The sequence below is a fragment of the Carlito syrichta genome, unplaced genomic scaffold, assembly GCF_000164805.1.
Source record: "Carlito syrichta isolate Samal-C Ts95f unplaced genomic scaffold, Tarsius_syrichta-2.0.1 Scaffold308260, whole genome shotgun sequence".
Taxonomy (NCBI): Eukaryota; Metazoa; Chordata; class Mammalia; order Primates; family Tarsiidae; genus Carlito; species Carlito syrichta.
The window spans coordinates 163,904-190,868 of record NW_007252356.1 but is presented as its reverse complement, the minus strand read 5'-3'; the positions used below and the strand labels follow the sequence as shown (position 1 = coordinate 190,868).

Genomic DNA, 26,965 nt, shown 5'->3' with positions numbered 1-26,965 from the left:
TAACCCTTAACTGTACCCCACAAAACCATAATAAAAAATATTGATTAATTAAAAAAAGAATAAGATATAGAAAATAAGAGGAACTTAAAATCTTACAAATTTGAAATTCTTCTAGCAAACAACTGATAGTACATTGATTGGATTTTAAAAGCTATAAGAAATCAACATTTTAGATACTGATTAAGAGAAATACTGTCATATCAGAGAAAATTATATAATAATTAAAACGTATTTTTCTGAAGAATAATTCATCTAGGTAATGTTATGACATACTGTTAGAAAAATTAAGTTACAATCAGAATGGATGAACCTAATTTTATTAATAACACATACCACACACACAAACTAGAAGGGTACATAGCAAAATATTTATAGCCCAGATCATTGGGAAAGTGGGACTATTGTTAATTCATTTTCTTCTTTTTTGGATTTTACAAATTTCCTATAATGAACAGTTATTACTCATATAATCATAAAAATACATAAGTTGTAAGGTTAAAGAAGTGATAGAAAAAATATAGTGAAAAGAGATTGAGACACTGCTTACGTGGAATAGGGTATGCAAACCGGTCCGGGTGCTTTGTGATGAGGGTGTTTTTTATGTGTCTTCTCCCAACACCATGTGCACCTATGTCATTTTTTAAAAAGAAGTTAAAATTGACAACTCTTAATAACCTCCACAAAATGTTCTGAAGGTGAGAATAATCAAGCCACTTGCACAATCACACTTACCTAATAAGACTAGTGTTTTCCTTTTGAATGCTGGCAGTTTTACTACTTCTTCATATGTGACAAGATCTAATTGATCAAACACTAAAATGCAAATATTTAGAAGAAAAGTCAATTTATAGGATTAATATTTCATATATGTAAATTATAATTTTACAGGTGAAGCTAGTTATATTAAAACCATGTCTTTAAAAATATGAATCCAACTTACGATATAGGCTTACAATAATTTAAGTCATTATAGCTTTTAGGAAAAAAGTTTCATTTTAAGCCCATAAAAATGCACTTTAGAACTGGGGCATCCAATGATATGTTAAACACATGCATCAAAGTTCAATGATAAAAGATACTGCATATTTTTCATGTAGTATCCAACAGATCATATGAATTCATTCAAAATCACATGCTGTTCATATTTTTCCATTCTAAGAAATCAGCAGTATTGAAGAGAAAAGTCTACAGACAGTGACCAACATGAATATAGCATGAATGCACCTAAAGTTAACCAAGAGTGGGGCCAGCTAGATCATTTCTAGAGATGGATGAGAAATGCATGGACAGCTGGTCTTTCATTTCATGGCTCTTTCTTTCAACACAGCTGATGAAGGCAGCATGCTAGGTTATTTTGAAGTCAAGTTCTGTAATGATTTCACATTTATTTATTTATTTAGAGTTGGAGTTTCACTCTGTCGCCCAGGCTGAAGTGCAATAGCACACTCATGGCCACCCCAGCACTGACCTGCTGGGATCTGGCGATCCTTCTGCCTCAGCCTTCCAAGTAACTGGAACTACAGCTACCACGCCTGGTTAATTTTTGATTTATTGTGGAGACGAGGTCTCACCAAGTTGCCCGGGCTGGTCTCAAACCTGTGGGCTTGGGCAATCCACTCGCCTCGGCCTCCCAAAGTACTGGGATTATAGACTGAGCTACCGAGCCCGGCCTTTTTCACATGTTTTTAAGTGAGCATCTCACAAGTTTGCCTGTAACCCAGATATCCATTCAATGGAAAGTCTTGGATATGTAAATAGAGGAACATGCTTCCTTGGGCCCAAAGCCTTGTGGCCATGACACGGGCAGCCTGTGTGTGGTGGATCAGGATGGACAGGATGGAAAGAATCATGAGGCAGAGTCTGAGCTTAGAAACCTTTGTAAAAGGGGTGTTCTCTGATCATTACATACCGAGAAGAAATACTTAAGCAGATTTTTTTTTGAAACCTGCCTGTTAACACTATTACAAAAGCAATTTCCAGACATGTATGAAACTGTCCTGAGCGCATGACCATTCCTGCTGAAGCTCAACATGGCTCAATTCTCACATATGTGTAAAAATTCTCACAAAAATCACACATCTTGTTTCCTGTAATATTTTTTGTAAGGTTATACCCAAATGCTGTCATTTATACACTGAAGTTTCTTTTCAGGAATATTGAATAAGCCCTGGATTTTAGAGGGAATGAAATAAGCTTAATAAAATTGATTCCATGGTGTAATAAAGGCATCTGGGATGCTTCAGTCAATCATCTCCCTGAAACAATATGGTCAAATGATTGTGAATATCAGCTCAGTTCTTAACATTTGTGATCTTCCCAGTAGCAAAGAACCTTAAAACACAAAATAAGATACTCTGGAATGCAATAGATCAGAAACATACAAACAAAAAGCACCATTCTCAAAATATATAAAAAAGAAATACAATATTAAAATAAGAGTTAGTGCATATTAATGGGTATTTGTGCATTTGTTTCCTTTTGATAACTTGACTCCATAAAGGTTGACTAAAAGTCTTTAAAGCAAATTCTCTAGCAACAGCTAAAAACCAATACGTTTTCTGTGTTCAGAATGGCAGACTCACAAAATTAAAATGAACATGAGGCTCTCTGGGGTAGAGCTAGCCAGTTATGCTGCAGCGGTAATGGAGTGATGAGAGTTGAAAAAAATAAATGCAGGAGTGCTGATGGCATTGTTTTTTACACCTATTGCCCTCTGAGTGATATTTCCACTGAGAACAAGTATGCTCATGAAAGAAGTACATCGACAAGCTGATATGTTTTAATATATCAAAATAATAAAGCATCTCATGAAAGAGCAAGATGATGATGACAAAAGCTTTCTGGATACATATCCCTTTCCTTCTACAGAGCCCTAACACCAACCTATCAAACTAAGACTTGTTACTTTTTTAAGCACATAAGGATGAGTTAGATATCAACAATCAACATCACAAACAAATGAATAAACAGATATGTTAAACATCAATATTTTAACCATAAGCGAGTAGCATGAAGAGGTTACTCTGGTCTAAATGAAATCGCCACGGTCATAGGGTGGAGAAACAATAAAAAGGGGTATTTTAAAATAAGAGATACAAGGAATATTAGACTGAACTTTTAAAGGTTTTAAGTTGCTTGCTGACAAAAAAAAAAGGACTTAATAAAAGGAAACCATCAAAAACACAGAGGCATAGTCATTCAACAGGTTACTTACATGCACAGAGGCCATTGGGAGTGAGACAGCATGAAAAATGTACAGGGGTCATTGAAATATGGCTTTTCATATATTAGTAAAATAAAAGTATAATATGCACAAAATAAACTTCATCATGCAATATTCTAACACAAGGCAAATAAATCACATTAAGAAACAAACTCATTTTAATAAAAATTCAACAATATCTTTATATAAAAGTCAGTGGATTTTCTATACTAGCATATGCATAAACATTTTATCTGGGAACAGTTACAAGGAGCCTTCTTCAGAGAGTGTAAACGTGGAAACCTTTCACTTTTCACTCTGTACTTTCCTGTACTATTTGCATTTTCTAATTATGTGTGCATACTACTTTTATTTATTTTTTAAAAATGCCAACAGAGCAGTGAGGTTACGGGCCACTTTTTGTTGTTCTCAGTTGTTTGTATTAGAGAAAAAAACCCCAACCTTTTAAAGTCAACAGCACTAATTTGTAGTATTAAGCATGATGTTAACACACCTATGAATGGAATTGTATAAATCCTCTATGTTTATACGTATGCAAGTGAATAGGGTATTTCAGGGCTCTGACATTAAAATAAATTAATTAGTGAAGACTTCCTCTTCTTTTCAAAAGTTTAGATTAGTAACTTGATCTAAAACGGACTTTTGGAGGTCCTGGGGCTGAGGACTCTCCTGTGTTGCAGAAAACATATTTGCTGTAAAAACTACACAGACCATAATCAAATCTATTCCCAAGGATTCAGAAATACTATCTGGCATAGTTTGCTTTTATTATCCTGATTTCCTGGTAAGCCACTCCATATTGAAGACACTTCTTTTAAGTATTTAGGTAGCTACTTTACAGTTGAATCTTTTCTATAAAAAAGCTGGTAACATTGAATTCTTATCTTAGTTGGAATAGCTACAGATATCTTCAAATATAGTCAAGACCTCTAATTAAAAAGGACATTACACACTAGTAGCATTGGGCCAAGGAGTACACACCTGGATGCCTACAGTGGCCAGGCAGCTAATGTGGTTCAATGAAGGGGTAGAGGCAAAAAACAAGGAGTGGTGGAGATGGTGTGTGCTAGAGAATGAGTGTCCATCCAAAGGAGACATCAATAACCCAGTTGCTAAGAGAGTACGTGGGCCCAGTGTTGCCACATCCTCTGTTCTTCAAGGGAAGTCAGAAACCCCAATTTTTGTGTTAAATAGCCTGACCCTCAACTGTGGTCACTTATTATTTATTTTATTTTCTGAGTGAGTTAGAGTCTCACTCTGTCACCCAGGCTGGAGTGCAATGGCACAATGAGGGTGCACTGCAGCCTCGACACCCTGGGCTCAGGCGAGCCTTCTGCCTCAACCTCCTGAGTAGGTGGAACTGCAGGCACGCACCACCATATCCGGCTAATTTTTGGATTTTTTTTGTAGAGATGAGGTCTCACTATGTTGCCCAGACCGGTCTCAAAGTGTTGAGTTCAAGCTATTCTCCTATCTTGGCCTCCCCAAATGCTAAGATTATAGGTGTGAGCTACCACACCTGGTCTACAATTATTTTAAACATTGTGTGTGTGGTGGTGGGGGAATTTACTGAAGGGTCAAATTCAGTGAATAGGTTGTCACTTTAGGATCTGAGATGCAGGTAACAAAGTCTGAACAGAATTCTGCTTTAATGAGATATGTGAAATTTCCTGGCGATAGAAATGGAAATAATTCTAGTATTACTGCTCCCATCAGTTCTAGATACTGACAAAGTTACCATCCTTTATTTGTACCACAAATATAAACAACTTCAGAATTTGATGATAAGATTTGGATCCTACCAACAATATATGATGAATTCTCAAAGATGTGAAGTAGGAAAAAAATCACATGGTCTTTATTTTAATTCAGTTGAGTACTCCGAGAAGAACAAAGAACAAATACTGTATTTTATAATCAACTTCTGAAAAAGTAAAAAAAAAAATCCTTCAGAAATATAGTTTGATCTGTAGCCCATGAGCCCCTCTGGCTAGTTCTTGGTATTAAAGGCTAAGATATTTCTAAGTTCTCAAAGCATCTGCTTTACTGATGGAGGTCAACAGTATTTGTTACTCACTCTCTTAGAGCAATTCTTTATATAGGCCATTTCTGCATATTAGGATGAACTTTCATCATAGCTAAAAGCAGAACAGCTAATAAAATACCTGAGTTCTCTTCCTGACAATCTGATCTCTTGTAAAGGTAATACTAGGCACATGGTTCTTCTGGACTTTCTAATGAACAAAATGGAAGAGTTGGTTGACAAAGTGGAAGAAACCCGAAGAGATGGTAACAAAAAGGAATGCTAGGCTTTGTCAGGCAGCGTATTTCAGAAAGTCCAGGAAAAAACCTGGGCATTGTCTCTGGATCAGGGAAGTTAAAAGGAGAGCTCACAAGTGATTATTTTGCAGGTGAGGGAACCCTAACGATAATATTCAGATTAGGGAATCACAAATAAGCCTGCACAAAGTTCTACAAAGACACTTAAGGGGCTCTGCAAGGACTTTTTAAGGCTCTCAGACTTTCTTTCAAAAGAGGACCTCACACACAGCAGCAAATACTGACATGTAGAGTGATCAATCCCTTAAGCATGGCAAGGAAGGCTCTGATGCTCAGAAGATCATTGGTTATGAAAATACTGATGAGAACAGAAATGTGGTAGCAGTGGGTTCCCCTGCCCTCCCATCTCCACTTTTCTTTATTTTAAGTTTACAAGAATGTAGATCAGTCAATGGTTTGGGATAGGAGGTGTAATGTCAAATGACAGAGGAAAAAGCAATTCTATTCTACCTCATTAGGCTCCCGCCTTCTATACCAAAGGTGATACCTTTCAATCTTGACATGCAACGTTTATCACACAGCAATAGCCTGAGATAGTAGACAGTACAAGAATACTTGGCTTTGTTAAATAAAACCCATTTGTCAGGCCCAGGGATGAAAGAACCTTAGATCCACTGATTTGTAGAATTAGAAAAGATCTCCTTGATTTACTAACCTAATTCCCTCATTTCAAGGCCCATAGGAGCTAAGTGATTTGTCCAAGTTGCATGGTTACTCAGGGGTGGTAATTTCTGGCCCTGTCTCAGGCTGCCTATTAAGCTTATAGGAGTGTTTGCCGGGCCACTGTGCACCACCTAATAGGAATCAGAGAATGGGAGCAAAGAAAGATCACTGATGCCCTGGTGGTCAAAGAACAAAGTGAGAACACTGCTGCCAGATGGGATGCTGATTCTCTGGTAAAATTCTGAAAGGAATGATTTGATTGATTCTTTGTCAACATTAAGAGAATTCTAGTTTTTCAATGAATTCACTTATTTTTCCTCTAAGCTGAATTAAAAAAACATTGGCAAATTGAATACTTGTGTACATGCCCTCTATTAGTAGAGTATAAATCTAATGATGAACTGACAGCTTTAACCAGCCATTTCTGGCAAATAATCAACATACTCATTGGAGGTAGGGGTTTCTTAAATGTTTTGCAAGTTGATTAAGACCTCATATGGTGAAATTTTTTGGATGGAGAACTCTGAAGACTGAATTGAAATGTTACATTTCTTTAGATCTTGGAGATGTTTAACCCAGCCTTAGTAAGAGTTGTACTTTTCCCTACCTGCATTGTGCTTTGCCAAATATTTATCTTTGTACTGCTTCTTTTTCTTGCCAAACCAAGTACAGCTAGCCTGCTGCTCCTGTTTGGTCTTCTCCATGGCAATACAAGCTACTCGCCTGGCATACAGAAAAAGAAAACAAAATAATGTTTAGTTTTGTGTCGATAAAATAAACATTCATTTGAAGACTTTACATGAAACAGCATAAACGTACTATGTACTCAATACAGCCTTTCAAATAATTCATATAAAGGCTGTTCTTTGGTTTTCATGACAAGTTCCTAGAAATGTCTTAAAAGTAAGGGCTCATATTAAAATGGCATTGTATTCCCTGAGCATACGCTACCTGACAATACAGATTAGAAGCCTTAACATGTGGACATGAGATCATGAAATTTTGAGTCAAGATAGGCTTGGTTTGAATCCTGGTTTTGTCACGTATTAGCTGGTATTGAGCACTTAGTGTGAGGTACTTTTCTAGGAACTTTACATGCATTAACTTATTTAATCTAACAATACAGAAAACTGCAACATCACTTTACAGCTGAAGGGATTGGAGGACTCAGAGGTTAAGCAATTTGCCCAAATTCACACAGCTAATAAGTGAGAGAGTGGGGTAGGTCTAAGAGCCCATGATCTTAGCCAGAAAATTCTATTGACAGGGTCTTTAACCTTTCAGAGCCTCTGGAATGGCTGTTGAAAAGGATTAAAACAAAAAAAAGTTAATACTGTCCCTAGTAGAGTGCCAGGCACACAGTAGATGCTTAAAAAATGGTACTACTGCATGGTAATTCTAGTCTAAGAGAAAGTGTGCTACAATTAAATTCACAGTTATAATCACAAGTAGAATATTATAATTTTGTTCCACTTGATTATAGTATCTAGCATTGGTAACATAAGCAGAGATGATGCAAAAAAGTTGCTCTCTTAGGTTTAGTTTAAGCATATACTTGCCTTTTAGGGTAGAATGATTTTGCTTGTGGAGGGGGTCCCCAAGTAAGAGATATATAAAGAGAGTCCCAAATCATTATCAGAATGCCACACAGTGCTATGCTATTTTAAATGTCAAGTTATTTTCCAAAGAGGTTGTACTGATTTACACTCCCACCAGCAGTCCCTGTTGTTCCACTTCCTTGTTAACACTTGGTATTATCAGTCTTTAATTTTAGCCATCATGGTGGATAAGTAATGGAATACCACTGTGCTTTTGGTTTACATTTCACTGATTACTAATGAGACTGAGCATTATTTCACATGTTTATTGGCCACTGGATTTCCTCTTTTGTGAAGTGTCTGCTCAAGTCTTCTGATCATTCTCTTCAATTGTGTTTCTCTCATTGATTTGTACGAATGCTTTATATAGCTTAGATATTAAGCCTTTGTTGGTTGTATGTGTTGCAGATATCTTCTTCCACTTGGTGGCTTGCCTTTTTACTCATTTTATGGTATCATTTGATGAACATAACTTATTAACTTTTATTTTTAAAAACATATTTCATTTTAGAGTTGTAGAGTGCAAGTGAGGGTTTACTACATAAGTAATTTGCATACAGGTAAGGTTTGGGCTTCCAGCAGGCTCTCTTTCCCCCAATAGTGGACCTGGTACCCAGTGTATGTTTGTATGCCCCATATCCCTCCTTCCTCTAGCAGTGTCCAACATCTGTTGTTCATACCTTTGTGCTCATGTCAGCTGTGATCAGGGGCCCCTTATGAGTGAGAATATGTGGTATTCAGTTCTTTGTTTCTGTGATAGGTCACTTAGTATGATGGTCTCCAGCTGCATCCATGTTGCTGCAAAGGATATGACTTTGTTCTTCTCTATGGCTGCTGTGCAATATTCCATCGTGTATATGTACCACATTTTCTTAATCCTTTCTATGGACATCTGTGATTGTCCCATGTGTTTGGTATTGTGAATAGTGCTACAATGAACATATATGTGCAGATATCTTCTTGGAAGAGTGATTTATATTTCTCTGGGTATATTCCCAGATGTGGGATTGCTGGATTGTATGGAAGCTCAATTAGTTCTTTGAGAAAATGCCATACTGCTTTCCACAAAGATTGAACTAGCTTACATTTCCACCAACAGTGTAGAAGGGTTTCCTTTTCTCTGTAGCCATGCCAAAACCTGTTTTCTGACTTTTTAATGATGTCCATCCTTACTGGTATTAGGTGGTATCTCACTGTAGTTTTGATTTGCATTTCTCTGATGATTAGTGAGACTGAGCATTTTTTCAGATGTTTGTTGGCTGCGTGAATGTCTTCCTTTGAGAAGTGTCTGTTCATGGTCTCTGCCCACTTTTTTTTTTTTGAGTTGGAGTCTCACTCTGTCGCCCAGACTGGAGTGCAGTGGCCGCTCCCGGCCACCACAGCCTCGACCTGCTGGGCTCCAGCGATCCTTCCGCCTCAGCCTTCCAAGTAGCCGGAATTACAGGCATGTGCTACCACACCCGGCTGATTTTTTGATTTATTGTAGAGATGAGGTCTTGCTGCCCAGGCGGGTCTCGAACCCGCGGGCTCAGGCAATTCACTCACCTCAGCCTCCCAAAGGCGTGGGATTACAGGCTGAGCCACCGAGCCTGGCTTGCCCACTTTTTAATGGGGTGTTTTTTTCCGCTGTCAATTTGTTTGAGTCCCTTGTAGGTCTTGGATGTTAGGCCTTTGTCAGATGCATAGCTTGAAAATGTTTTTTTCCCCCATTCCATGGGTTGTCTCTTTACTCTCTTGATGGTTTCTTTTGCTGTGCAAAAACTTTTTAGTTGGATGAGGTCCCACCTGTCAATCTTAGTTTTTGTTACATTTGCTTTTGAAGACCTGGCCATGAATTCATTGCATACTTCAGCGTCCAGAGGGTGCTCCTTAAGTTTTCTTCTAAGATTCTTATAGTTTGTGGTTTCACATTTAAGTCCTTGATTCACTTTGAGTTAATTTTTGTATATGGTGATAGGTAGGGGTCCAGTTTCATTCTTCTGCATCTGGTTAGTCAGTTTTTCCAGTACCGTTTGGTAAATGTTTTCCTTTCCCCAATGTTTGTTTTCGTTGGCTATGTTGAAGATGAGTTGGTTGAAGGTCCATGGTTTTACTTCCAGAATCTCTGTCCTGTTCCATTGGTTTATGTGTCTATTCCTGTACCATACCATGCTGTCTTAGTTACTGCAGCCTTGTAGTAAAGTTTAAAGTCTGGAGGTGTGATGCCTCCAGCTTTATTCCTTTTGCTGAGGATAGCTTTAGCTATTTGGGTTGTTTTTTGCTTTCATATGAATTTCTGTATTGTCTTTTCTAAGTCTGTGAAAAATGATGTCGGCAATTTGATAGGAATTGTGTTGAATCTGTAGATTGCCTTAGGTAGGACAGGCATCTTGACGATATTGATTCTTTTAATCCATAAGTATGGGGTGTTTTTCTATTTGTTTGTGCATCCTTGATTTCTCTGAGCAGTGTTTAGTTCTAATTGTAAAGGTCTTTCACCTCTTTGGTTAGGTGGATGCTGAGGTATTTCATTTTATTTTTTGTGGCTATTGTGAATGGAATTTTTTTTCATTTGGTTCTCAGCCTGCTTGTTGTTGGTGTATAGAAATGCTACCGTCTTTTGCATGTTGATTTTGTATCCTGAGACTTTACCAAAGTCATTTATCAGTGCAAGGAAGTTTCTGACAGACTCTCTAGGGTTTTCTAGGTATAGAAATCATATCATCTGCAAAGAGGGGTAAGCTAATGTCCTCTTTTCCTATTTGGATACCCCTGATTTCTTGCACCTGCCTAACTGCTCTGGCTAGGATTTCTAGTACTACATTGAATAGGTGGGGCGAGAGTGGGCACCCTTGTCTTGTTCCAGTTCTTAGGGGGAATGCTTCCTGCTTCTGCCCATTGAGTATGATGTTGGCTGCAGGTTTGTCATAGACAGTTCTTATTATTTTGAGGAATATTCCTTCAATGATTAGTTGTTCAAGGGTTTTTATCAAGAAGGTATGTTGGATTTTATCAATTGCTTTTTCTTAGTTTTATACCTATTTGTGTTGGATTATGTTTATAGGTTTATGTATGTTGAACTAGCCTTGCATGCTGGGAATGAAGTCCACCTGGTCTTGATGGATGATTCTTGAAAAGTGCTGTGGATGAGATTTGCTAGAATCTTGTTGAGAATTGTTGCATCTATGTTCATGAGGAAAATTGGCCTGTAGTTTTTTTCCTTGTTGAGTCTTTACCATTTTTGAGTATCAGGATGATATTGGCTTCATGGAATGAGCTAGGGAGAATTCCTTCCTTTTCAATTAACCTAGAATATTTTCAGTAGGATTGGTATCAGCTCTTACTTGTGTGTATTATAGAATTTAGATGAGAAACCATCTGGCCCAGAGCTTTTTTTTGGCAGAGTTTTTTATAACTGAGTTGATTTTTTGAATTGTTATCAGTCTTTTTAGGGTTTCAGTTTCTTCCTGTTTCAATTTTGTGAGGTTATGTGATGCCAAGAATGCCTCCATTTCCTTGTAGATTTTCTAGTTTATTTGCACACATGTTTGTAGTAATTTGTGATAATCATTTGAATTTCTTCAGGGTCAGTTGTGACACTGCCTTTTTCATTTCTAATTGTGTTCATTCAGATTTTCTTTCTTTTTTGTCATTCTGGCCAGGGGTCTGTCAATCTTATTTATCCTTTCAGTGAACCAGCTTTTTGTCTCATTGATCCTTTCTATATTTCTGAACTTTATTTCATTCCACTGTCATTTTATTTTAATCCTTTGTACTCAGGGACATCTCATGGATCACCTACCAACAACTCAACTGAACATTTTAAACAAAATAGTGAAAACCGAATAACTTCATAATAAATGTATAGCATTGGAACCAATTATTTTATTGTAATGATATTTGGCTTATAATGGAATTTTGGACATCGAGGAACTTATTTATGACAAAAAATCAAAATTTAATATCTCATATTTTTCTAATGTGTGTAATATGTGAAACAGTCACCAACATGCATTGCAGGCTCACTGATACATGCTGTGTAATAGTAATTTGTTTGACATCTTCCATCTGGTGTTTTTCTATTTGAGCAGACAATGCAGTCTTGTTTTCTTCCTCCCACATTAATAATATGTAATTTATTGTTCAGTCTGTGCACCACTGTGAAAACACTTCACACATTCTCTTTCTACGTAATACCAGTTGATATTTTAAAATGCACATCTCAGTATATATTGCATCTCTTTATTTGCTTTATCGTGCAATTTGAATGGAAAACTTCAAGGAAACATACTTTTTTGAAAAATCTGTGCTGGCATAAGTTTGTCCTGTAATCACCAGCAATCTTTTATGTCCCCTGAGAGGAAACATCTGAGTGGTTTGCAAGATTTACAATGTAACATCCAAGTGCAGAGCATTAGTTTTCTGCTAAATCTAGGATTAGATTGCTCTTGACTTTCCAGTTCCTTTAAGTGTGATGTTTGGCTGTTTACTTGAGATTCCTCTATTTTCTCGATAGGTGTGTGCAATGTTATAAACTTCTTTCTCAATATTACTTTCATGGTATTCAAGAAGTTTTGGCATGCTGTGTTTTTGTTTTCACTTGTTTCCAGGAATATTTTTATTTCTGCCTTGATTTCTGTGTTAACCCAAAAGTCATTCAGAAGCATGTTGTTTAATTTCCATGTATTCATGTGTTTTGAGGGGTTCCTGTTAGTGATATTTATTTTTGTTCCACTGTGGTCTTAGAAGATGCATAGTATGATTTCAACCTTTTGAAATGTTTATGTCCAAGAATGTGGCCAATTTGGAGTATGTTCCATGTGCTGATGAGAATAATGTATATTCTGTGGGTGTTAGGTGAAGTGTTCTGTAGATGTCTATTAGGCCCAATTGGTCAAGTGTTGAGTTAATGTTCCAGATTTCCTTATTAGTTTTCTGATTTGATGATCTGTCTAAGGCTGTTACCATGATATTAAAGTCTCTGACTATAATTGTATGGGTGTCTATGTCCTCTCTTAGTTTAAGTAGCAATTGTTTTATAAATCTGGGTGCTCCTATGTTGGGTGTATATATATTCAAGATGAATATTTCTTGTTGGTGAATGGAAACTTTTATCATTATGTAGTGTCTTTTGAAATTTTTATTGGTTTAAAGTCATTTTTGTCTGATATAAGAATAGCTACTCCTGCTCTTTGTTTTCTATTTGCGTGGAAGATCTTTCTCCAGCCCTTTATCTTGAGCCTGTGGGTGTCCTTTGTGGTGAGATAGGTTTCCTGAAGGCAGCAGAAGTTTGAATAATGTTTCTTTATCCAATTTGCTACTATGCCTTTTGAGTTGTGTATTCAGTCTGTTCACATTTGATTATTGATATGTGGGGTTTTATTCCTGTCATATTGCTATTAAGAGGCTGCTTTGCTTTTTAAGTTTTGTGGTTGATCTGTATGATCTGTATGTTAACTCTGTGCTTGCCTGTGCTTTTGTGATGGGTGGAAACTTTCTTTTGTTCCTGTGATTAGAATTTCCGTAAGCATCTCCTGAAGGGCTGATCTGGAGGTGGCATATTCTCTTAGGGACTGGATATCTGGGAAGGATTTTAATTTTCCTTCACTGATGAAGCTTAGCTTGGCAGGGTAGGAAGTTCTTGGCTGGAATTGCTCTTTTAAAAAAAATGTTAAAGATGGGACCCCAGTCCCTTCTGGCTTGTAGGGTTTCTGCTGAGAAGTCTGCTGCCATTCTGATGGGTCTTCCCCAGTGGGTGGTCTGTCCCTTCTCTCTAGCTGCCTTTAGGATTTTTTCTTTCATGCTTATATTGTGGAGATGGATTATCATATGTCTTGGAGATGGTTTTCTCCAGTAATACCTTGCAGGAGTTCTCTGAATCTCTTGCATCTGCATGGTCACCTCTCTAGTGAGATAAGGGAAATTTTCTTGGATGACCTCTTGGAAGGCTTGTTCCAGGGTGTTCTCAGCTTTCCCTTCTGTCTCAGGGATGCCAACCAGTCATAGATTTTGTCTCTTTACATAATCCCAAATCTCTCCTAGGCTTTGCTCATTCTGCTTGAACTTTTTCTCCTTGTTTTTGTTGGACTGGGTTAGTTCAGTAGTTTGAGCCTCAAGCTCTGAGCTTCTTTCCTCTGCCTGGTCAATTCAGCTACCTAGGTCTGTCATTGTACCTTGAAATTCCAGGAAGGAATTCTTCATTTACAGGATTTCAGATTGGACTTTTCTTATATTGGCCAGTTTAGCTTTTATTTCCTACACTGTTTTCATTGGTCGGGTGATCTGTGCTTCTATCTTCCTGTGGCTTTCCTTCACTGTTTTTGTTACCCATAGTCTGAACCCTATGTCTGTCACCAGGGACAGGTCATCATTTGATGAACATAACTTATTAGTTTTATTTATTATGTTTTTTATTATTAGTTTTAATTTAGTCAAGTTTATCAATTTTTTTAAAAATGGGAAGTATTTTTTGGTATCTTAAGAAATCCTTCCTTATCCCAGAAGATATTCTCCAATGTTACTTTCTCAAAGTTTATAGTTTTACTTTTCACATTTTGAATTTATTTTTACATATAGTAGGAAGGAGAGGTCCAATATCTTTTCCCCTTCTAATGGACACCCTGTTGTTCCAGTCTGAATTATTGAAAAGTCTGTCTATTCCTCACTGCTATGCGGTGCAATTTCTGTCACACAGCAAGTGTCCATTTATGTATGAGCGTGTTGTCAGAGTCTCTATTCTCTTTAGTTGGTCTATTTGAGCATCTCTAAGCCTGTATCTTATTATCTTAATTACTATAGCTTCATAATAAATCTTGGTATCTGGCAGTCCAAGACCTCCTTCTATGCTCTTCAAGAGCATCCTGGCTATCCCTAAGCCTGTACATTTCTATGTAAACTTTGAAATTAGCTTGTCAGTTTCCAGATTGGCTGGAATTTTGCTGAATTTATGAAATCACTCTGGGAGGAAAAGACATCTCTACAGTATTGAGTCTTTCAGTCCTTGTATACAGTATGTCTCTCCATTTACTTATGTCTCTTTAAATGTCTCAATAAGTATTATAATTCATCCTGAAAATATCTTGAACATTTTTATTATATTTGTTTCCAGGTTGTTGCTTATTTTTATTAAATGATATTAAAAAAAACACATTGTAATAGTAAAATTTCAAACATATACAAGAATACAGTATAATGAATCCCAGATATCTACAACCCAGCTTCAACAATGATCACTCATAGCTTATTTTGTCTTATTCATACCTTACCTACTCTAGATTATCTTGAACCAAATCCAAGAGTGCATTACTTCCTCCTTAAATCCCTTTAAAATCTATAGTTTCTCTCTCCTTTCCTCTCTCTTTCTTTTCTTACAATTTATTTGCGTAGAAACTGCTTATCATTTAGGTTTTTCTGATTATGTCTCTTTAGTATGCCTTTCTGTCATTTGCATTGCCTGTAAATGGGTAATTAATCTATAGGCCTAATCAGATTTAGGTTTTATTTTTTTGCAAGAATACTTTATGGTATTGTGGTGTTGCAGGCAGTGTTATAAATAGAGTCTTTTAAAAGTTTTACTTTCTGTTTGTGACTGGCAAATATAATTTTTATACACTGATTTTTATATCAGTAATCTTTCTAAACCTTGCTTTTAATTCTAATTATTTGTCTATACATTCCTTTAAAATCCTAAACACAGAATCGTATCATTTGCAAATTTTTTTCCCTTTCCAATAATGTTAGTTGTTTACTGTACATGCCCTTTATTAGGTTAAGGAAGTTCCCTTCAATTCATAGTTTGTGGGAGTTTTAATTACACTTGGCTGTTGAATTCTACCAAATGCTTTCTCTGCATCTATTGATATAACCATGTGGATTCTCTTCTTTAGTCTGTTAACATGGTAGATAAGGTTGATTGGTTTTCAAATGTTGAACCAGCCATGCAGTCCCAGTACAAACTCCATTGGGTTATGATGTATTATCTTTTTAAAAAATTGCTGGTTTCAATTTGCTAATATTTTGCTGAGAATTTTTGTATCTATGTTCATGACAGATACTGGTATGCAGTTTCCTTTGCCTGAACTTTCTTTATTTAATTTTGATATCAGGGTAATGCTAGCTTCATAAAATGAGTTGGGGAGTGTTATTTTCTATTTTCTTAAAGAGATTGCTTTCCATGCCTCTTACCCTCTTTTGTTTACTGAGGTTTTTATTTATTTATTTTTGGTTGGGAGAAAGATCTTTATTGGGAAATACTGTGAACTTTCAGTGATGGTATCAAAATCAATCTCCATATATTACCTACGTGGTCTACAGAGGAGGTTGATGAGACTTTGCTTTGGGGTTTCTTCTGGTACTAGTCAACATGTGCTGTTAGTCAGAACTACAGTTTCTTTTCTTTTTTTTTTACATTAGAGACAGGGGTCTTGCTATGTTGCCCAGGCTGATCTTGAACTCCTGGGCTCAAGCAATCCTCCCACCTTGTCTTCCCAAATTGCTGGGATTACAGACATGAGCCACTGGGCCTAGCCTGAACTACAGTTTCTATGAGGTACAGGCTCTTTGGAAACATAGCAGAACCTAGAGGAATTTTTGACAGGTTGAAAGAGACAAAATTCTGACCTTGTGAGGCTTAAGTTACAATGTACAGAGTATCTTATAATAAATGTTTTAAAGCTTAAAACATAAAAATAACAAGTTCCCAGTAAAAATTTGTGGTGAGGTCTCATGTGGTGTGATGATAGAGAAATAGAACTGAATTTTGCCAGCCACTCAGAAAACAAATGGTACCTTTTTCAGTGCACAAAAATTATGTTAGGATTAAGGTGAACCTGAGGGAAATTTCAAACACATGTTTAACATTTTGTCGATGACCTGGATGAGGATTTTGCAGGCAAGGGAAGGGATGACAGATTCAGGGATCTAAAGTCTGTCAAAAGACTAGATTGATTTGACTACAGTAAGGCATTTGGATCTAAAAATTGATTTCTCATCTAGAGAATGTGAAAAATATGACTTGGTAGCAATACAAAATGAACGAAGCTTCCAGGTCTGGTTGATATACTGTTTCAAATCTTTCTTGTTAGCATTGCACGCCCACTGACATTCTAGAGACCAATTCAGTTTCACAGCAAAGGGAACCTGATCTTTCTCCTCTGCTAGGAATGCCTTATAGCCCCAAAGTCCTGCTCAGGTCTTGAAGCATATCCTGCCTAATGGGCCTCTTCTTCATCATTCCAGTTAGAATCCCTTCCTCTCGCTATACTTTCTCTCTATATTTTTTGCAACTTTATCATAACAGATCAGTTTTTTGGCAATAAATTGAACGTATTTAAAGCTTACAATTTTATCAGTTTTGACACATGTATACATCCCATGAAACTATCACTACAATCAAGAAAAACGTTTTCATTGCCCCTGGAATTTCCTCATGCTCTTCTGTAATCCCTCCCTCCTTCCACTCCCATCCCTAGGCCACCATTGTCACTATAGATTGCATTTTTGGGAAGTTTATATAAATGTAAACATATAGTATCTTCTCTTTTGTGCCTGTCTTCGTTCACTTAGTATCATGATTTTGAGTTTCATCCACACAGTTGCATATATCAATAGTTTGATCTTTTTTATTGCTGAGTGGCATTTCATTGTATGACTGTACCATAATTTATCTATTTACCTACTGAAGAAACTTTAAAAATTTACTGGCCACTGAGATTTTAATTTTGTCAGTACATCCCCCCCCGGGAAGTTCCTTTGGTTCTTTTTCAAATCTGTTGTCATTTAAAAATTTTTTTGCTCCCTGAAGATATTTTACAAGCTTATTGGCAAAGTTTTAAAACCTGGTAAGCCTAGTTTTAAACTCTTCATCTCTTGATTCTAATATATAAAGTAGGTTTGGGTTTGTTGCTGCTCTCTGTCATTTCTGTTGGATCTTGTATGTTTCCTTCTTTGCCTGGTGATTTTGGCTTGTTGGTCACTGCCCTAGAAAATATTTATGTGGTGGGTTAGGGAGAAGTTAGGGGGATTAGGACAAAAATATTCTCCTTCAGAGACTTTTTTTTTGCTTATACCAGATATCTAGGACTATTAGTAAAGGGGAGACTTCAAATCAAGTGCATGGTTTGAGTTTCCCTGGCTGCCACAGGCTATGTGTGCCTGGGTACAAATCCATTCAAGATGGACTGTTGGCCACAACTTTTCAGGGGAAGTTTGTTCCCCCTTTACTCTTTCTAGTCTTGTGCTTTGCTTAGTGACAAGGCAGCTTTCTCTACAGTCCCCTGATGTTGAAGGGAAGGAAGGGCATGCTTATCCGTTTCTTCTTAACTTGGGGGAATCACCTTTTGCACTCCTAACAATGAGGAAGGTCTAACAGAGTCTGCAACTTGTACAGGCCTTAGATTTTAACCTTGGTTCTCTGGCACAGAAGCATTCAGTAATGGCAAATGTCTTCCTGGCAACATGGGCCAATTTAGTACTCCAGTATTCTGTTTATCACTCTGATTAAAGGTGTTCATATAAAAGTTGGTCACTGAGTCCCCAACCTTTTCAGTTATTCATTGCTTTCAAGATCTTTTTGTTTAAACATTTTTTTTTTGCAGCACCTTCCATTTTTTCAGAAAAAGTTCAACGAAGCCAACTATAGCAATAACGACAGAAATAGATTTTATTGAAATATATAGTGGTCTGTGACTCCTATTCTCTCAGTTAAAAACAGTGTCTAAAAACCCTGTATGACTTTAGCCTGCTTTCAGAACTTAAACTTTCTAGCAGAAAAGGCACTTTTAAAGAACTGTCAAGGTAAAGAAGGAAGCTTCTGAGTGCCCTTTTCTTCTAATGATGAAACACATTTTATCTTCAAATACCCTGAGTGCCACTGAATCATGGCATCTGAGTTTTTTGCTGGTGGGGTGATGGAATGGGCATGAAGGCACGTAGAGGGGCAAAGAGAAGGTACCTTTAAAAAATGTCATTCTAAAAGAACTGCAACATCATATAGGAGTGGAAGGCTCTGCTGTGAGACCATGACTTGACTTGAGACCAGACCTTCCTTCCCTTGTATGTAAAAGGAAGCCATGACCCCATAACTAGGATCTCACTGGATGCAGAGGATTTTGAATTCTTAGATGACTACTTTGAATTTTGTTTGACTAATAAAGCCAAACAGACATAAAAGAATATATAAAACAAATTTTGCTCTATAAAATAATATAAAGTTGAGAAATAGATGGGCAATGCTTTGTCTCTATTACAAAATAAAGTAAAACAACAAAAACATACCATTCCTGAAGTTCAGGAGAGGGAATGAGACCTGCAGTTCCATTTTTGGAGTTTTCCAGTTTACCCTGCCACCAATTGTGATCATCCTTACTAATAATTTGGATGATGTCACCAACTCTGAATCGAATGCCAGCTTCTTTGCAGGGGATCAGGTCATCCTTGGCTGGATCATATTCAAATTGTGCTCTTACATAGATCTATAAAACAGGAGTTTGTAAGAAAGGATGCCATAGTGATGTGAAAAAAAAAATAGCTAGCTCTAATCTTATAGCCACACACCAACATTTACAATACAAACAGGACATCAGATGGTAAAAGCAAAAATGATGCATGGGAATATGACACAAAAAACTTTTATCACTAGAAACAATGTACTACCTTTGGTGTGTATAGGTACAAAACTTTGCTGTTTTATTTGGAAGAAACACTTGGAATACTTGTTTAATAAAAATAAAGACTTAATTTATGCTTTTACTATAACAAAATAAGCATATAATTATAGAAAAGTATGCTTACCATTATTTATTTTATTTTTAACTATTTATTTATTTATTTATTGTCAGAGTCTCACTCTGTTGCCCAGGCTGGAGTGCAGTAGCATGCTCATGGCTACTGTAGCCTCAACCTGCTGGGCTCAGGCAATCCTTCTGCCTCAGCCTTCAAAGTATCTGGAATTACAGGGATGTATCGCCACGCCCAGCTAATTTTTAAATTTATTGTAGAGACGAAGTCTTGCCAAGTTGCCCAGGCTGGTCTTGAATCTCTGGGCGCAGGCAATCCTCTCACCTCTGCCTCCCAAAGTGCTGGGATTACAGGTGTGAGCTACCACACCTGATCCTTATATTTTAAACCTGCATTGGTTATGTTGGCATTACGGATAAGTTGTCATGGCCGTGTGTCAGCCTTTAAGTCATAAATACTAGCAGTCAGGATAAATTTTAACTGTAAAGCAGCACACAATATAAAATTAGCAAGAACTCTGGGTTGGCACCTTGCTGTAAAATACCTGCATGACAACTGGCTGTGTTTGTACACACTGCTGATAAACTCAAATGCAGCTCAAACAATTTTTAAGAAAAGTCTAAAAACAGTTTTGTTCTTTAAAAGAATTTAGTTTTTATGCCTATATTTTGTACTTCTGAGAGAATAAAAATAAATTTGAACTCTAACTTTCCCAGTGTAACACTTGGAATCAGTACAGAGCTTCAAGACATGCATAGTTCAAGGCTCTGAGTTTTATGATATGGAAATATACTTAGAAACAGATTAACATTCAAGGGGTTATCATAAGGTAACAATTTATGAATTACTGGACTTCTAAATGCTTTAAAATAAAGTACTCTATATTAGATGTCGCAACAATTATTCGGTCTTTGGACAAAACTATGGGTGAAGTCTATCAGGTGCTAATTTTTACATATTGTAACTCTAAATAGGATTATATTTTAACACCACATTTCAAGATAAAAATCTCATAAAAATTCTATCTTTTGAAATTAAATTTAAATATTAATGTTTAAGTCACTGTAAAACCAACCTGAAGGCTTTGGAAACACTGTGATTTTTCTGTTTATTTTCAGTAATCCAGCCTATAAAATTAACACATCTCTGCATTTGTACCTACAATCTATACCTTTAAAGTGCTGGCAGTTTGAAATTTACTTGCTAGTGTTAGGCAGCACTTAGCTTTTCATGTTTTAACTAACACAGGCGTATCAGGATTTAAAGCCAAGATATTTTTTTCCTTATTTTTCATTGAAAATGGCTTTCAGAAATAAACATGCAAATACAAATTTAAGAAAAAGCTTTCAATTTCAGAAAGTTATTGCTTAGAAATGTTCATCAGCATGTACCTTTTAGTTAGAATTCTAAGAATTTTATAATCTTTAAAATTCTTTTCCATCCCAGAGGCAGGCCCATAAGACCCCTGAAGGCTGAATTCTTAACCATCAACACAAAATTATCAGGTTGAAATTACAATAACCATCACAGCTACAAAGATGTGAGGAAAAAAATCTTTATAGAGAATTAGTCATGTGTAATGTGTTAAAATGAAATGGTACAAGCTCTCAACGCTCAAATGTTATGGTCCAAAATGCAGACATTATGGGATGGAAAGGGTTAATAAAGGATTGGCTATTAGCAGCTCAGTTTAGAGAAATTTCTATAGAGGATATCTATTCACCTGTCGTCCTTTTGGTTGGGTAGTTGATGGCAAGTCCTGTAGAATAAAGCCAACCCAGGAGAAAAATTTTCATTTACTTTTCAAGAGTACACGGTAATTTGTGTGTTCTGTTACAATATGGTTAAAAAAATGAGCTAGATTTAAGTTGTAAAGAGATAATAAACATTATTCCATTTCTCAGAAATGTTGAGTTATCAAAAAAATCAAACCCAGGCCATTTAGCAGCAAGCCGAAGAAAGCAGGTAAGTTTAAGCAGAGAGAAAATGTGTTCTTAAGAACCAACTCAGCATCTTCAACACAAAAGCCACTGCGAGTGAAATAGCCTATTTAAAAAAAAAAACCCAAATAAAAAGAGCTGTTGCTCTTTTCAACTTAGTCACTACAACCATTTAGATTGTGAAAAAGTCAATAGCTATATGGCTTTTCACCATCTTAAAGGTGAAATTAAAGTAACAATTAAATATTAATTGTTATAAATGAATTCTTTTGGTAGCTTATTTTAAAGTTGAAAATAAAGTCACAGACAATTTTTTTCACAATTTCTCTTACTGAAATACTTAAAATATCATTGCATTTGAGATGATCACTAAATTAGTTACAATTTTACCCGATTAAAAAAGTTGATATATTCTTAAAGGGCAAATTAAGAGTCAGGATAGAAGAATACTGCTGCACTATTGGAACTCTCAATAATTTCAACTGGGCGATACACAGCAGTATCAGCAACTTAACAGAAGATTTGATTACCCCAAAATATTGCAAACCTGCACCTATAAGTGCTTCCATTTGTTTAAGTAAATTAAAAACAATTTCAAAATGGATAGTTCTTAAAAAAAGTAAAATTCCAAGTTCAAGTCAAATATAAAGTACTTTGTGTTAAAGATGTGATAACAGCGTGGCTTAAGTGCAGTTTGAAGCCAGTTCCTTTGCTTTTCATATCCAGGCAAGGCTTATAATTCACAAAAATATGTGCACGTACCACAATAACAGAGGGCACACCAATTCGTAAACTTAGATAGCGGAAACTAAAACATGTTGCTGATATCACTCCGAATAGAAAACTACAAAGCCCAAGAACACCCAAATGCCTACTCTGTAAAATCCTTACATTTCTTTATCTTTCTCAAATTAAAAATGTTTTTAGAAATTTAAACAATTTTCATCTTTTGCATAGGTTTGAGCAAAGTCATATATACTAGTGGGGTGGCATAGAAATATTTTTAGAATGACCAAAGCAGTCTTGTACTATATTTCTTCAAATTTAACTCATGAAAGGGATTTTTAATGAGAAGGAAATGTTGAAAAGATTTTCCAGGAGTAAAGTTCATTGTAGCTGTAGTAGCCTTGTATATCGGCAGAAGACAGTATTTCCACTGAACACATGTAACTAAGAACACTCATGGCAGGTGAGCACCAACAAAATTATCACACTTTGCTGTGTGGAGCTAGAGTTCTTACCGAAACAGAATTGTTAGTGCTGCTATGACCATTAGCTGGGGACTGTCTGGAAGTGGAGGGGGAATCTCTCTGAAATAAGACACAAGGTTCATTAACACAGACACCAGCACAGAAATACAGAGATATTTACATCAACAGTTACAACCACAGTCTGACAACCATTTCCTTTGAGGTTTGAGCTGTAAAGGTGCCATACTAACTTGCTTGCATTATTTCACAGAAGTATGAAAAGAAATTGCAGTTTGAAGAGTCACATACTGTGATGACCGTGTCATTCATTAGTCATTTCTTTCCTGTCTCTAACATTCTATGACCTCTGCTTAGTATCATAAGACAACAAATATTATTATAAAATTATTGTGGTGAAGGTCCCAACTGTCTAATTTTTATTAAAGATTAGGTTTAAAAAGTATTTAATAATTTTTGGGTATTCAGTGTCAAGAAATTACTAAATGACTCAATTTTTTTTGGACTCAATTTGAAGAGAAACAAACCTAAGAAAAAGATTTCACATATTGTAATCATCTTAGAATCAGTCTAGAATGTTATTTTAAAAAGGTAAAAAAGATGTACATATCAGAAAAGAACTTATTCCTTAATCATTTTAGCAGATTGATTAAAACAATAATCTCAAGCCTATATTATACTTCTGGCAAAGATCCCAGGAGCCACAGGCACTTTCCCTATATCCACGTTCCTTGATTGCACTCTCTCGACTATTCTACACGCTCAAAATCTTTTCCAGGCTCCATTCCCTTAGTGTCCAGATCAACTTTAACTATAAGAACAAGGAGAGAAAGAAAATAAGTACTTTTTTCATTTGTACTTCTGCAGAGTTCTTTATGCCTTTGAAATGTGCATGTCTGCTCAAAAGATATTTGCTTTTGCTAGATGATTTAAAGACAATTTTTGGAAATTGTTAGCCTTAAAGGCATTGGGATCCCTTAGAGGAGCATTATTAAATGTTAGTAAGCAAGACTGATCCCCAGGTGCCACCCTCAGAGACTCAAGTCAGTAGGGCCAGGGTAGGGTTTACTCTTGAACCAAGGACCTGGGAGAGATACAAATGCAGGTAGCCAGAGAGCTTTTTTTTTTCCTCTGAAGTATTAGCTGGGAAGAGTCCAACCACAGGCTTGAATTCTGCCAGGTCACAGGAGGGTCAAAAAGCACGGAGGTGGGGCTAGGAGGGGATTATCATTCTTTTTTTCTATTATTCCAAGGTGATAAAGGTAAGAGGGGGGTTCTTTTTATTCAAGGGCATAGAATTTATAGGCATAATACTGGTTCCACCCCACAACTAGTTCAGTCACTTAAAAAACAAGAGAAACTTATGTTATAGTAATAGCTAAAAGTACCTTCTGGTTAGTTAGCCAAAAAAGACAAAAATCAGTTGTATTTACTACATTCCTTCAACAGATGAGAAATGGTATGAGAAACATCTGCAACTTTAAAATATTAAAATTATTTTCATAAAATGTTATGTGTGACATTCTCTCTTTTATAACAAGGTTTATGCTCTAGGTAATACATTTCAATATTCTGAATCCTAGAGCAGGAGCAATTCTGCCTTTTCTTTTGAAATATACTATCAATTGAAGTTCCATAGGAAGCCACCAAGAGGAGCTCAAGACCTGATATAACAGACACCCCAATTGTCATGGCTAACTTAAAATAAACTTCACAGAACTACAAATTCTTCAATAGGTTTAGAAAGAAACACAAAGCCTCTGATTTTTCTAACGAAATTTACAGCATCACTAGAGACTGGAAGAAGTATTACGATTTCTCCCTCAAATTCTCTTAAGTACAAAATCTAATAAGTTACCTGTCAGTCTTAAAAAGTAACTTTATGAAATGTGTACTTCGTGTTGATGTACACATACTTGGAAGAGGCACATAAAGAACAAGCTTCAATAAGTAATATTCAAGCTGAATGTGCTATGACCAAAGAATAACACTGTTTATGCCAGTTTATATTTCCTATAAAAAGAACAGATTTTTGAATCTCATTTAGTAACCAACATAAAACTGAATAATACAGGTTGGAAGAACTATTATTTCTATAGGATAAACCTATTTGAACAAAGAGACTTTGGGGTTGTATTGCTCTAGAAAACTTACTTGTTTATAAATCACATAACATTCCAAATTTAAACAATTTTACAAAAGGTTACAAAGCCTATATCCTTCTAGTAAGGTCAATTATCAATTCATCACAGACTTAACTTCCATCTAGAAACTTGTCACCATTATTTGGATAACTCTATCTCAACATAAATACATCAATTCACTTCTCAGATTCTTGGAAAGAAGAACTATCGGTGTGATTTCTTAACAAGGGAAGTGAATGTACTTCCTGGAAATATTATTGCAATTATGATATTTTTTCTCAGAGACACCATTTTTTTCTTTATTTAGCCTTATGTCATTATGTGTAACTTTTCTAGATTTTGCTTAGATTTCAGCCTGCAAAAAGCACAAGTGCTGAGGAGACCCACATGGAAGCAGAGCTGTGTAGGTGGATGGGACCTACCCTGTTCCGTTATCTTTGTTGTAAAATTGGTGTGCAGTGATCTAACAGCACAGGCAGAAACAATTTCCCAGAAAGCAAAAACATTCAGCCATCAGCAGACAGTTAGTTAAGAACTCAGAGGAGATGGGGGTGGTTTGTTAGAGTCATTACCTCACAGGATGAAGACTGAGTACGGTAACTTGGCACGATCTTGAAAGTGATACTCCCCCGCATTTCTCTCTGGAGGGAAAAAAAAAGGAGAGATCTCTTACAAACAAATGTTGCACACAAACCTGTATAAACTACTCAGAATATGTGGGGGCAATTAGCACAAGCCATCTGAGAGCACACAGCACCAAAATGAAACTCAGTTATGAAGCAGGAACCATGCATGCTAACAGTTTTTCCTGGGAAAAACCCAGCAAGGTCAAGGCTGATTGCCTTGTTTATACAGTAGTGGCCTCACAGATTTCTGATGGTTACCTTTTTATGAATACAAAATTCTCTAAGTACCATGCCTTTTAAAAGTGAATATACATAGAACTAGACAACAGACTAAGCAATTACATAAAAATTGTATTTAGTATGCTACATTATGATAGTATATTCTATAAAATTTACTTTATGCTTATTAATTTTGACTTTATTTGTATATTGTAGTGAGTCTGTGGTGCTCATTTCATACTTCATCAGTATTCATAATGTGGGAGACACTAATTGCAGTAGGAAGAGAGACCAGAGGTTCAAAACACCCCTGTCTGCTCACTATGACAATGAACACAGGCAAGGGCCTGTCATTTAGCTTTTTTTTTTTTTTTAAATCATAGCTTAATTTGAACACAGAATATGGATTTGTATAGTAAAAAAATGGCCTGCTCTACTGTGACTTTTCTCCTCTCTGTGCGATAGAGAAATACACTACAGCTGGCTATGACTCAGCTAAACAGGAAAGAGGTTTCTGACATTGCTGATTTCAGGAGAATTGAGGTCAATGAGAAACTAGTTCACATGTATAAACACCAAAAAGGTTTTCTTTAAACATCTGCTCAGTAAGAACCAGGAGACAAAAGTTGAAAGGGAAGTGTCAAAGCCCACACTGCTAAAGACAGGCAAAGTATTTCTAAACTCTACTATATATATAAACGTTTTTCTAGTTGTCAGTTTTATGAATGTTATATATGTTCAAGTCCACACAATTATGGCACCAGAAATACTCCAATTACAAAAGAGTATCCTTCATTTGTGTATTAAAAAAACAAGGTAACAAACAAAATCAATTTTGGAAAAAGAAAAACTTTCAATTACGTACAAGCATTTTTTGCAGCTGTTCCACTGTTTGGTTAGCTACACTGATGCCATTAATTTCTCGAATTTCATCACCAACATGAAGTGTACCTAAGAAATTACACAAAATTATAAACATGAAATTATATATGCTTTTGTAGTAATAAAATCCAGAGGCGGCAATGTAATTAAAAAAAATTAAGTTGAACATTGAGGGCCAATATTTCAGAAACAGATACAAGTTTGGCTGCACCAGAATCATTTAACTCATATAGTAAACTCACCAAATAGACACATCTACTTGTGAAAGACACAGTTTTGATGGATGGCCACGGAAATCTATTTTTCTAGAGAGGTGGTGTGTACAGTGGTTTAAAAGTATGGTTTCTGATCTAGATGTTCTGGATTCTAATCCCAGTTTCCTTACTTGCTAGCTTTAAGATTTCAGT

General features: G+C 36.2%; 1 protein-coding gene across 1 annotated transcript in view; it reads right to left on the bottom strand.

The window, feature by feature from the left end:
- The window catches only part of CASK (calcium/calmodulin dependent serine protein kinase), a 191,037-nt gene that overhangs the window by 20,462 nt on the left and 143,610 nt on the right, over nt 1-26,965 (bottom strand). The window contains exons 14-21 of the mRNA XM_021716186.1: nt 26,542-26,627; nt 25,404-25,472; nt 22,721-22,789; nt 21,263-21,298; nt 19,078-19,274; nt 6,834-6,949; nt 733-813; nt 548-628 (exon numbers count right to left, since the gene is read on the bottom strand). Of these exons, the coding sequence (XP_021571861.1) occupies nt 548-628; nt 733-813; nt 6,834-6,949; nt 19,078-19,274; nt 21,263-21,298; nt 22,721-22,789; nt 25,404-25,472; nt 26,542-26,627 (735 nt within the window). The remainder of the gene's footprint in view (nt 1-547; nt 629-732; nt 814-6,833; nt 6,950-19,077; nt 19,275-21,262; nt 21,299-22,720; nt 22,790-25,403; nt 25,473-26,541; nt 26,628-26,965) is intronic.